Source organism: Coloeus monedula (assembly GCF_965178545.1).
Source record: "Coloeus monedula genome assembly, chromosome: 8".
In the NCBI taxonomy this organism is placed as follows: domain Eukaryota; kingdom Metazoa; phylum Chordata; class Aves; order Passeriformes; family Corvidae; genus Coloeus; species Coloeus monedula.
Genome location: NC_138788.1, coordinates 7305902 through 7318454, shown reverse-complemented (window position 1 = coordinate 7318454; position 12553 = coordinate 7305902). Strand labels below are relative to the sequence as shown.

General features: G+C 41.9%; 1 protein-coding gene across 2 annotated transcripts in view; it reads right to left on the bottom strand.

The window, feature by feature from the left end:
- ANK3 (ankyrin 3) overlaps positions 1-12553 on the bottom strand; it is a gene marked incomplete at its 5' end in the record, with an annotated part of 290725 nt that overhangs the window by 60903 nt on the left and 217269 nt on the right. The window contains 4 exons of one of the 2 annotated variants that reach the window (XM_082286216.1): positions 2038-2144; positions 7559-7646; positions 8816-8827; positions 10597-10720. In XM_082286216.1, the coding sequence (XP_082142342.1) occupies positions 2038-2144; positions 7559-7646; positions 8816-8827; positions 10597-10720 (331 nt within the window). Of the gene's footprint in view, positions 1-2037; positions 2145-7558; positions 7662-8815; positions 8828-10596; positions 10721-12553 lie in introns of both variants that reach the window. The other variant, XM_082286215.1, reaches the window with a different exon arrangement.

The following is a 12553-nucleotide window of genomic DNA, read 5'->3' as shown; positions in this document are numbered from 1 at the left end:
CCAGACTACCAGGAAATATTCAGGAATAAATTATTTAATCGCCATTCTACAAGCACCTAAAGGATCAAGGTAGTTAATCAAGATACTTCACCTTGCCTACTCAAAATAAAAACAAACCAAAAATATAAGTGGCAAGAGCAATTCATGTCAAATGAATTTTAATTCCTTCTTTGATGTGTGGCAGTACTGCCTTGGTATCTCAGCAAGCAATGGAGGTACAGTACAGATAAGGTAAGTGCAGGATCACCTGAGAAGCTACCTCAAAAGAGATACCATCAGAGCTTTCCTGAAAGGGAAGCTTAAAAGGGAAAGGGAACTTGTCCTGGCACAGATACTAGGCCGATGTCTTCATGATTTCAACACAGAAAAAAAGGTCTGAAAAGTCTTTGGAAAACAGGATCAGAATTAAAAGCTCTCTTGCTAAAAAACAGAAAAAGGGGCAGGAACCAACAAACTGAAATACCATAGAGACAAATGCAAACTGAGGGGAGACACCAAACACTTAAGCGCAACTCCAGTAAAAAATAACCAAACTTCAGGATTTCAGAAGAGAGCCAAGAAATTGTAGCAGATCACAAACATCCACCAACAGAAACTGAAACTACCAAGAGGATAACTCTCACTATGGGACTGTGTCAGACCAAAGAGATGGCGATCCTGGCTTACAAACAGCTCTCATGGAAGAGGGGAGAGCTGGGCCTGAGCAGCAGGAATGTGCTGAAATGCAGAAAGCACCACCTAGGAGGGTCCGGGGCATTTTAGTCTAAAAGACAGGATTATGTGCCTTCTGACATAGAAAACAGCTGTTAAGAGACCAGGAAGACGTTACTCCCCATGACCACTATGGATATGACAAGAAACAGGCTTAGTCTGCAGCAACGAAATGTCAAGCTGACTATCAGGGGAAGAAATACTGTAACAAAAGATAGTGGACTCCTGAAGCTGGGGGCCTACGGAATCTCTTCTTTTTAATGATTATTAGGACATTAAATGTATTTCAGGAATTCCTTGACAACATTTCATCCTACAGTAAAGCAAGGGGATGGGGTACCAGCTCTCTGAGGTCCTGTGCCAATGCACCACTCCATGACAACCAACAGTCTTTACATACTGCAGTTCTTGACATTTTAATGCCAGCACTGACCATGTGCAGTGTTTTATCAGCTTGGGACCTAGAAATCCACTGTTATATAGATCTGTTCAGCAGGTGCTTATATGTATTGTGGGACTGTAGCTTTAGATTTGTAGGGCTTGCTGTATTGGAAAAGAAATATTTTGTTTGGTATGTGCCGCACTCATTTTTATGATAAGAAGGCAATTAGCCACAAAATGGGGAAGTAAATTAAAACGGATATGAGATTTTATGTCCTGATCTCGAAAACTAAGCAACAAATATTTACACTAGACAATCTAATAATATGCAAAGATTACTTACGCATTCATTTGCAAATTTTTACAATATGCATTCAGACATCACTACTACTGCATTTAAATCAAGTCTATGTGGCACTGTCAAGAAGCACCTAAATTACAGAGATGACTCATAAGTAAACAAATAGCACCACTAAAATCAAACTACAGATAGTGGAGACTAGGCAGGAGCTTGAAGGTATAAATAAAATAAGAGATCAAATTAAAGCCCCCCCTTTTTTCCTCTATGAAAGAACAGAAAGCATAACATTCTATCTCTGATTTCATATTCCAAATAATTTAATACAATGCAAACGAAATCATCTCATGACACTTAAAGCATAAGCAACAGAAAAAGCAAAACAGGGCTCTTAAAGAGAAGCCTGTGGGATTACAGTGTTTTGGCATTCAGAAAATTAAGAGCAGAAGCAAGTTTTCGGTTTGATATGCAAGAATTTAGACTGACTCCTGTTATTAAGCACCCTCCTTGAAGTCAGTGTGAATTTTGCCACTGGCTTCAAGTAGAGCAGGAACAGACATGTTATCAGCCATTACAGCAGGCTGTATTCTGCAGCTAACAATACAGTTCCACATCTAAAGATAAAGGAAAACTGTTAAGTGACCTACCCAGAATGGATGGGACTCGAAACAAGGTTAACATTGTCCAAGGTGTCTGCAGCCCAGCTGTAGTGCCTGAGAGAATCAGAATCAAACTCCCTTTGAAACGTCAGGTGCTTCAAAACAAAACAAAACAGATAAATTGGAATTTAAAATTAACATTAGAAACACTTGTCTTAAATATAAGCTTGTTAATATAATTATATTAAATTTAGACCTGGTCCTTTCCATTTAACAGTGCTGATCTCTTCAGAGTTAAATTACTGAAAATCCTGTTACAGAAGCATGAAATACACACACAAACTCTTGTTTCTTCAAACATTCCTTTTGCCCACTTCTGGCACTTCCTTCAGTTTCAAGTATGTCTGTCCCCAGTCTTTACTTACTTTTATGTGCCAGGTTAAAAAGACTGGAAAAGAAAATTACCATTTGTAGTGCAGTCATACACCATATAGCCAGGCAGTGTAACACTCCCCCTCAGACGATGCCATTGGATAGATCCTTATTCAAGCAGAACCTGTGAATAACTTCCCTGGGAGTTTCACGGAGGCTGTGAAGGCAGGAGGGGGTTGGTTTGTCTTTATACACAACCAACATGGGCACTGTTTTGTGGAGTGCCACTGTCCCTACTCATCTGGACAGAAATAGCTTTAACCCTGTGAGGCTATAATTAACTCCCCTCGGACAGGCACTGAGGTGTGATTTGTTTCTCCTGCTGCCCACGCACATGGACATTCATGCATCCTGTGCCCCACAACCTCCCTGGCGCTATAAATCCTCTTACTGGGCAGCAAAGCCATTCCTGCAAAACACTCTTTTTCCTTTGTTTCTCCTGTCTTAGGAAATTAAACCAACTAAACTTCAAATATTGTTTTCCCCTATTTCCAGGGTGGATGTGAAACCTTCTCCACAATTTAAGAAGCACCATCGTAAGTTACATCAACAAAACTAAGTCAAGAAGCAACACACACACGCACAATCTTCACCTAAGATGGTGTTAAAGATGTCAGTGTTTCCTGTAAGTAGGTTGTTTGCTGCTTAGAGGCAAATGCAGCTAGAGAGAGCAGCCTGTTTGGACTAAAACCTCATGGGCTGTTTTCAAATCAAATTCAGTGGGTTCAAGTCAGAGCAGAGCCAAGCACACACTTCTACATGGGGAAATCTTATTACTTCCACTGGGGTTTTCTTCCATGCTGACACAGACTAGTAGTGCAGATTAATTATTTTGAGTAGAAATATCAGCATTAGAAGTAGATCTGGCAAATTCAGTCATAAACACACAAAAATACTTCTCTTGAGTAGCCTCCACAAGATAAGCAGGCAGATAGCTGCTGTGCTGCTGGCCAGAATGTGCAACACTCCCATCACTCTGGGGTTTCCAAAAAACTGCACTCCTTAGGCATTTCTTTTATTAGAAATGAGGATTCCAGGTTGCCTTCCAAAAACTACTGACACTGTAATTTACTGCCCATCGACAGAAATCCCTGCAGAGTGCAGCTTTGCTCTGCCACCCGTCCAACCCCCTGGCTTGACGCCTCCTCCTTTCCCTACCTCAACACTTCTACTAAGGACCTTTTGTTAAACTCTGTGCTGTAACAGATGTGCTTGAGGCCTGATGGTTCAAGCACAGACAACAACAATGAAGGGCAAACTTGATTGTGTTAAACAGCAAAATACACCATCAGACATAAAAGAGAAAATGAATGCTGTTAAAAGAATGACAATTAAGCCACGAAGTGGACTTAAGTAGCACCATTTGAAAAATGTATTGCAATTGAGTTTAATGAAGACAGTTTTGTTACTCTTTCCAGTAAGATACTAGGGATTCTCCAACATTTGCTGGAGAGCCTGTGGTTTAGGCAGGAAAGCCATCACTGTGGATTTCTGCTATTCCAAGTGATTTATAAGAGCTCATACTGAGCACGTTATTACTTTTGATTCCAAACAGTGTAAGATTCAGACAGGTTGTTTCAGGCACTGTAAAAATTCAGATAAACAAAAATAAATCTATTACTTTGCTCAGTGGTAAACTTTATCATCAAAAATAGGCCAAAGCAAAGGAACATAAGAAAGGGGCCAAAAGGAACAACACAATTTGGTGTTTGTCCTTGAAAGGCCGGCTAAGCCGTAACAGCGTCACTGCACCGAGGCCCAGGCATGCACCAGGACACACATCAACAAAGAAATGTGGGGTCAGGTTTCCTGTAACAGAGGAAAAATGCTTATGCTCCCTTAGCAGTGGGATATAGAAAACTAAACATAGGACCATATAAATTCCAAGGAAATACCATCACTCCAAAATAACCTGTGCTAGACAGAGGTGCCACTGCGCTCACAGATGTGCTGTAGGTTTGCCTACACATGTAGGTGGGGTTCCTCAGTCCAGTTCCTTGTCCTGAGACATGGTCTGTACACCAGGTGACTGTTTTGTTTTAGAGCATTCTTCCCTGACCAAGTGCACTCAAACAGATCTTTTGGACATATTTAGAGCTAGCAAAAGCCCAAAGCCCGCAGCCAATGATTTTGGCGCAGAAGCAGAGTAGGAAAAGCTGATAGCTGGACACACTCCTCTTACACACAGCACACATCTGTGGATCTCATTTTTCCAGGCTGTTGAGGTGCTGGATTTTCCATGCAGGCAAAAAAAAAAAAAAAAAAAAAACCAAAAAAAAAAAAAAAAAAAACCCAAAAAAAACAAAAACCAACTTCCTATGTAAGTCGCAATATAAGCAGTCCAGAAGATAGTACACTGTCAGTAACATCAAATCACAGGATCCATTCTGTGTTTGGTCAGGTCCCAGTGTTCCCTCCCTGGACTGAGGGAGATTAAAAATGCATTGCTAAAGGGTGTGGCAGGCTGAGATGCAAATGAGTGTATAAAAATACTGAGGGTTCTGCTGGCAAGGATCCTGCTAGTTGCGTAACTGAATATCCAGGCTGTGTAATATCAGAGTTCAGCAAACAGAAGAATTTATGCTTCCTCCCAGATGAATTTATCCAGACTGAAGTGATTCAGCAAGCTGCTATTTAATGGACAGCCCAAGTCATCCTCCCTTTGGCTGATTAAATTCAGAGGTTGATGTAAGTTATTCCATGGAGAAGTCATTTGGACTTAGTCCGAGTTGCTGCATCCAAGGTAACACGCCAGGACACAGAAATTTTAACTTTGCTCCAGCCAGGTTATGAGGTACAGTGTGGCCTGGATTCAGAATTCCCTGTGAACAGGGTCAGCAATAAACCACCAAAGGCAAACAATGGAGAATACTGGGACTTCTAAGGAATTATTAGAAACTCTAACATTCCATGTGTTATGCTGGCAGTGAGGTTCAGTAAAGAATGGTTTCAAATCATCCTCATTTCACTACTTCCAGACTCCCATGTTTACCAGGGATCCTGGGGAGAGGTGGCCACGGGATCTTCTATCTTAACCTGACCAAGAGGTTGGCAAATGCTCCTTACTCTTCTATATACTGATGTTTGTGATAAAATTAATTCCCAATAACTGACTTTGCTGTTGCCATGAACTCCAGACAGGTCTGCACTGTACAAAAGGAGAGGAAATGGCATATACAGACAGGCAATGGAATGCTCTGTTTCAAAGTAGTGTGATTCCCAAAATAGCCTTAACTCCTCTCACTTCCCAGATGGACTTTTAGAATACTGGTTTCAACCCACAGTGATCTTTGTTCCTGTGAATTCCATCAGTGGAACAAAAGTTACTGCTTTTTTCCCCTGCTTTCTACTGCCACAGCAGAGGATTATCTAGGAGCCCATTAACGTACACAGGAACGAGAAAGAGGGGCAGGGATATTCCCCATCTCCCAAATGCAGTTCTCCTGCTTCAGCCAAAAGCTAGGGCTGGGCAGAAAACCACAGCAATTCCAAGGATGGATATATTTTTCTCAGGACATGGAGGTTTGCAAAAGCCATGGCAGAGAGTTTTAGCTGGTCTCCACTTCTCATGAAGATAGTTTGTTACTTTCACATTTGTTTTGCACAGAATCACAGCTTTACTAACCACTCAAAACAGGACTGACATTTTTTCCCACTGCCACATTCTTTGAGATTTGTTAAGCATAGAGCTGGTTTTAAGTCTTGTTATGTGACAAGATGCACCCTAGCTGCTAAATCCGTGCCATCTACTTTAATGGGAATCACAAAAGTAGCCAGGATCATACAACAATGCAATATATTCTCACATTAAGGAGTCCTCCTCTCCTCTGAAGTTTCCATCATATCAGAAACTCTCAAGGAAGTGTTAGTATTAGGAGGCATCAAAACAGCTTTAGGTTCTCAGCCCTGACAGAATTTCTTGTGCCCAGTGCCAGTAGCTGCAGATTTTGTTTTATGACTTCAAACCAAACAAAACCACAAAATCACTGCTATTCAAGCTTTGGAAACTCCCCCTTAGATGGCTGCTGCAAATTATGGTTATTGGAGGTTTACAGCATTTAGCTTAAAAGTAACAATCTAATAATAAACATTCTGTTGCTAAAGGCAGAATCCAATTTCTGCCATTCTCATAACGCTACCAGAACTGTGTGTAAAAGCTGTAGTAAAAAAAAAGCTTATACCACACCAGAATTTACAGACTAATACAATCAAGGTTTAAAATGTACAAGTCCTGCTCTGTGGACCCTTTTCCCCATGAAAATATCCTCTGAGATCAATAACCCCCAGTGCAGGAAAGGTCTGTGAAAACAGCAGCAGAAAACCTCTGTTTCATTCCAATCCACCTTATGTTCTTCCAGGATATAAACAACAGTTCCACTCCACAGTCCTTTCCAAGTAAGGATTTTTATGTGAATTTTTATTCAGTTTCCTAGCAGATCTTTGACTTCTGTGTATCAAGAAACTCTTGAGCAATTCAGTTAGATTTGGAAATCTGAAGCAAGTCTACCAAGGAAAATGTGAGGAACTCAGAAACAAAGCATACAGTACTCCATTATCCCCAGCTTTTGGAAAGACTTTCCCACGCTATAATCAGGTCAAAAGATGCTGCTTTTGTTGTATTAGTCATTGCACAAGTGTTTGGAAGATACACAAACTGAAGAGTCTATAATAGCTTAATCTTTACAAGGCCAAATTCTTCCCAAGAGTGGAAAAACAAGGACAGCAGTTGGAGTCCCCTCCATGTGGACAGAACAGGCCAAAGTAATTCCCAATCCACGCAGTCCAAAGGTTGCTTAGTGTAAAACTCGTTGCTCCCAGCTTATCAAAGCACTCTAAAGATACACGAGGCCTGCAGGAGCACCCATTGACCTCGGCCAATAACCAACCCCACACTCAGAAATGTTATTGGTCCTTTAAAGGCTCTTTTGGTTTGGGACTCCCACCACCTGTCCCTTGCAGGATCAAACCCACAAAGTGGTAACCCCACCATCTCTTGCTCACAGCTCCGTTCTTGCCCCTTTTCACCAGCTAAGAGAGCAGCCATAGTCTCTGGCAGCACAGCTGAGGGAGGGCTCCACACTGCAATCCCCTGCAAAAACGAAGCACAGCTACCTGGTGGCAGAGCCCCAGCACATACCTGATCCTTTGCTGGGACCAGCAGCTCTTCAATCATCATGCTGTCTCGGGCATAGGAACTCCTGTTCAGCGTGTAGGACCTATCCGAACTGAAGGAGCGGAGGCTGTTGTATTTACCATTTATCATAGAAAGTGCAGGTGACAATGAGATGAACAGAAAATAAAAATAATAAAATTAATACATGCAACTTCCAGGGATAGCATAAGATGGCAAAATATACATAATCTGTGAAATAAATACAAGGAGGAAAATGGAATAAAAAGTATTTGGCTATAGTTAAATATTCCCTTCCCTACAATATGCATAAGCAAAATCTCAACAGATGCTTACTGCTTTGGCAGCGATGTTGTGGTTTTAGAATAAATCCAGAAAAGTGTATTCAAGTATTTAGATGAACTTTGATAAACATCTCCATGCCCTAATCCTGAAGGCGACCCACGAGGGCAGGTCCCAGAGGAGCTGTGGGTAGGTCACAGTGCCTGCCCACACAGCTCAGGTTGCTGAAGCAGGTTTAACTAAGAGCAAGTTTTATGTCATGTCATTCTCTTTGTGGCTGAACCACTTCTGACATTGTTATAAACACCATAGTTATCCCTATAGTTAGAAAGGAAAGGATAGTAAGTTTGAAACGAAAGGAGAAATAAATTTTTATTGACAACTAAGTAGAGATGCTGATGTTCTGGGAATTATTTTGTGCACATTAAACTATTTAGAAATAACTATGATCACTCTTAACGTGTTGCAATTAAACCAACGTAGGAGTGTTTTACATTTAACCCTGGAAGGTACATTATGGTATGTGCTAAAAACATGCTGCAGGCCTAGACATGCTTGCTACGTGACAAAAAATAAAGTAGTAAAAAAGGTGAATTAATACAAAGCAACATCCACCAACATATTACACTTTCGAACTAGCAACACTTTCCACACTCAAAACTCTACAACGTGTTTCATGCATTTAGTAGTTGCTAATTGAATTTCTCTAATCCCTTAGCACACGTTCCTTCTTGTGCTGGAAGCAGAGCTGGGATTTTAATTACACACTGTAGGCATATGTTAAGCAGACTTTTACATGATAAAGGGCATAAAGAATTTAAGTTACATTTGTTATAACAGAGGGATATTCTCTAGGGCTGAACCCACCCCCTGCTCCCCAAAATAAAAGCATGTCACTTTCCAATGCTGAATAAAATGAAGATGAGCAATGGCAGCAGCAGAAAGATGAGAGAGATGTAACACGATGCCATGCCTTCTTACCTGACTTTTGGACTAAAGCAATTTACAGTGGAAAAGAAACAGGAGAAATAGAAAGCAAAGAATCAGACAGGAAAAGCAAGATGTTATGGCTGGATGGCTTATACATTTAATGTGTCCATTTCTTAATGTTACACTCAGAATCAGCAGTAAGATACATCCACAGAATACTTTTTTTGCTAAATAAAATACTTCACAGAAAAAAACACTGTATTTGTCTCCTCTGAGCATAACATGGGCAATGCAAAAAATGAGCTACGCAGCAACAAATAGTAATGGCACTGCTAAAACCAGAAGCATGGGAATATTAGACTTCTCTCAAAGAAAAGATAACATGGGGTTGAGCCCTCAGATCTCCCTAACAGATTGTGATTGAGGAATTCTGCTCTCCCCCCTGCACAGGGAGCACTCTGAGCAAGAAGGGAGCTGCAAGGAGTGGAAGGTGTCAGGTAAATCAGTGCTGGGCTCTGCACACAGAGCACGCTCCCTCGGCACCATCTCTACCCTGCTCCAGCACTGACCACAGCGACGGCGCTGTGTGATCACCCCGCTCACACCAGATTTGAAAGCAGCATGTCAGCTCTGTTAATTCAGTTTACAATGACATGAGAGTCTCCCTTCAGATCTAATTTGCTGACTTTCTGGCTAATGGACTATTTAAAAGCATTTTGGCATTTCTCATGAATGTATTATCTCATAAATACTTATTAACTTCCCTAAAAATTGTAAATCAAGCACAACAGGGCTGGGGACTACTAAAGAGCAAATTTCCACTGCATGCTTGCATTTCTAATGCAGCCATAACAAACAAGACTGAAGGGCAGACATCTAGGCTTTACCTTATGGGAGTTGCCATTTGCTGTTAGACAATGAACTCACTTTTTAAAACAGATCTTTAAACTACAGCATAGGAAAAAGCCCTCAGGGCTCCAGCTTATGAGGTTTAATTATTAGCTTCATACAATTCAACTGTCAGTAACTACACTGCAAATCCACAACTATGGAAGTAATCTCTGCTCACACGGATTTAACTGTTTTGAGCAACACACACTGCAAGCTTTAGCAACATTCAAAAAAGAAATCTAAAATGTTGATCTAGAAATACCTGCGTTGAAATTAACATTAGTCAGACAACATATTAATTTTACAACGTTTTATCAGGTTCACAGAAACTTTGGCCTGTTTTTTGTAGCATGTAATCTGTTCCCTGTCAAATTAAATCTTGCAACAAATTTAGGGGCAACCTGCCTTTTTTTTTTTTCTTTCTTTCTTGGGGCAGGAAGGAGCATTTTTTTTTAATGTTGTCTTTCTCAGTTGGATTACTCACTATCACCTTTAAAGAAATAAAAGCACCAAATAGCAAAATGATTGTAATTCAGTTTTTCTGGCATTTACATTCTTCAGCAAAACATACCCATTAAGGAACCCTCTACTGTGAGCATCAGTCTGACCAGCAGTAGTCAAAAGAAACCTGGCTTTGCTGGCTGCCTAGATCAGTTTCTAGACCAGCTGCAGACCGCTAGCAAAGAGGCACCTTGGAGATGTTCAGAGCATGAACAGAGACCAGAAAAAGTGAATAGTTAAGTTTTCTGTATCATTGCCATAAGAAGCCAACATGAATAAGAATATGAAATAAAACTGCAATGAACATATGCTTCAAAGGAAGTACACCCCCCCTACTTCACTTCAGAACAGACTCCAGTGCTGTGTGGAAGAGTGCGCTTGGTTTGTAAAACCTTGTACCCGTGGTGACACACGAACACGAGAAACAGCAAATACAATACCTGGCCGAGCGGGCTCCCAGGCTGAAGCCCATGTATCCTTCAGCAGGCAGAGAATCATCTCCCAGCTCTTTCAGGTCCTGGGGTCCGAGGTATTTGTCTGTATCGCCTGTCATTGCATCCTCACCTGCCAGTACAAAAGCCAGGCTGGAATCAGAGCTACACGTATGGCAGATGTTTGTGTGCTTAGTTAAGTCATAACGCCCTGCCCTGCTCGCCAAAAAGGAATCAATCCAGTCACCCCCACTTTCCCTAAGGCTCTTTCTACGTTCTATGTTAATTATCCACCCTCTGAATGTGCCTGAGAAAATAACTTTATTGGGGGGCAAACGAAAGAAGCAAAACTCCACCTTGACGTAAACCCAATAAAGTTATACAAGGGATGACTTTTGCCCAATCCTTTCAGCAAGCTAAAGAGTTCGTCTGTACTTTGCATCATTGCACTCACTTTTGCTTTCCCTATGGAAAAAAGCCCGAGCTGACAAAGTTGAATCATTCCGTGCGAGGAAAAAAAACCCAACCAACCAAAACAACAAACCAACCAACACAACCAAACCAACCCCTGGCTGTGAGAGACAGCCTGTTTGCCCACCAGTCCTGAGAAGTGCAGCGAGGGAAGGAAGAGGCCCGCCTTCCACCTTGGGTATTTCTCACTACCTTTTGGAAGTCTGAATGCAAGACGGGATTTTTTTTTTTTTTTTTTTTTTTAATGAACTGCTCCGCACTCCAGGTTGATTTCCGAAGGTAAGTGCTTCCCGAAGCCTGTCCTCCCTCCCCGCGGCAGCCGGGACCGAGGGCGGTGCAGCCCCATCCCCGCGGCGCGGACAAAGCCGGGCCCGCCGATGCCCGGAGCGGGGCGGGACCCCGGGCACCGCCGGGACACGTGGACCGGCCATCCGCACACAAGGACAGCCGTAGCTATTTATCAAGAAAACCCCAAGAGGAAGGAAAGTTAAATGCTGGGAGAGGCGGGCAGGCGCCACAAAGGGTTAACGGAGCAGCTGCCCGGCGGGGAGTATTTGCATGCCATTACATCATGCAAACCTACATTCCTGCATTGACAGAGCAAGTCCAAAATATGCCTTTTGCGGCTTTTGGATTCCCACCCCCCCCCCCGCCCCGTTCCCGCACCCGCGCAGAGCAGAGAGCGCTCCCTGTAAACTCATGGCTTGCCGACATTCACTCTCCTCCTTTGTTGTGAACGCGTTTTAGGTGTGTTAAGTTTAAACTGCACAACAGAGAAGTTTAACAACAGCGCGTTCCCGAAGGTAAGTGACTCCCAAGCCCAGCCTCACGCTTCCCGCTTTCATTCAAGGAGTTTAGACTAGTTTCCATTCACTAAACGCAGGAAACCACAGGCGAACTCTGGTTTTAAACCAACAATCAAGTCTAAAAATACCCGTTCAGCTACTGCTTTGCGAACGGCAAACAAACAGACCAACTTTCTCCTCCAGCCCAGCAACAACCAGTACTTTAAGCAGCAGTTAAAAACCTAAAATGTCCACAATACACCAGAAAGCATTCAAAAACCCGAAACAGAAACATCATACATCAAGTGAAACTTTAAAAAGTCTTACTGTTTTGGAAAGCCATTTTCACCAGCCTGGTCTATAAGATTTTTTTTCCCTGGTGTTTCCAAGAATTCCTATTAGTCCTATTAGTCCTTAAGCAGTGATTTAGACTTAATCTCCAAACCAGCACAAGCAAACTAATCCCTGTGGGTCATATTCGCTTTCCACACAACAACTGAGATCTTCTAAACATCTTGATCTCTTCGTATGTACTTTAGGACATGTGCATCTTTGTCCTCTCAAGTCAGATTAAAGTTCTTGGCAAATATGAAACAAAACGAAAAATAGTAAGTTTAAAAAAAAATAAAAATCCCCTTTTAATCACTCTGCAGACATCCCTTTAAAGCTTCTGCTGATTGGATTACAGCCTCCCTTGGCAAGCCTCTTGA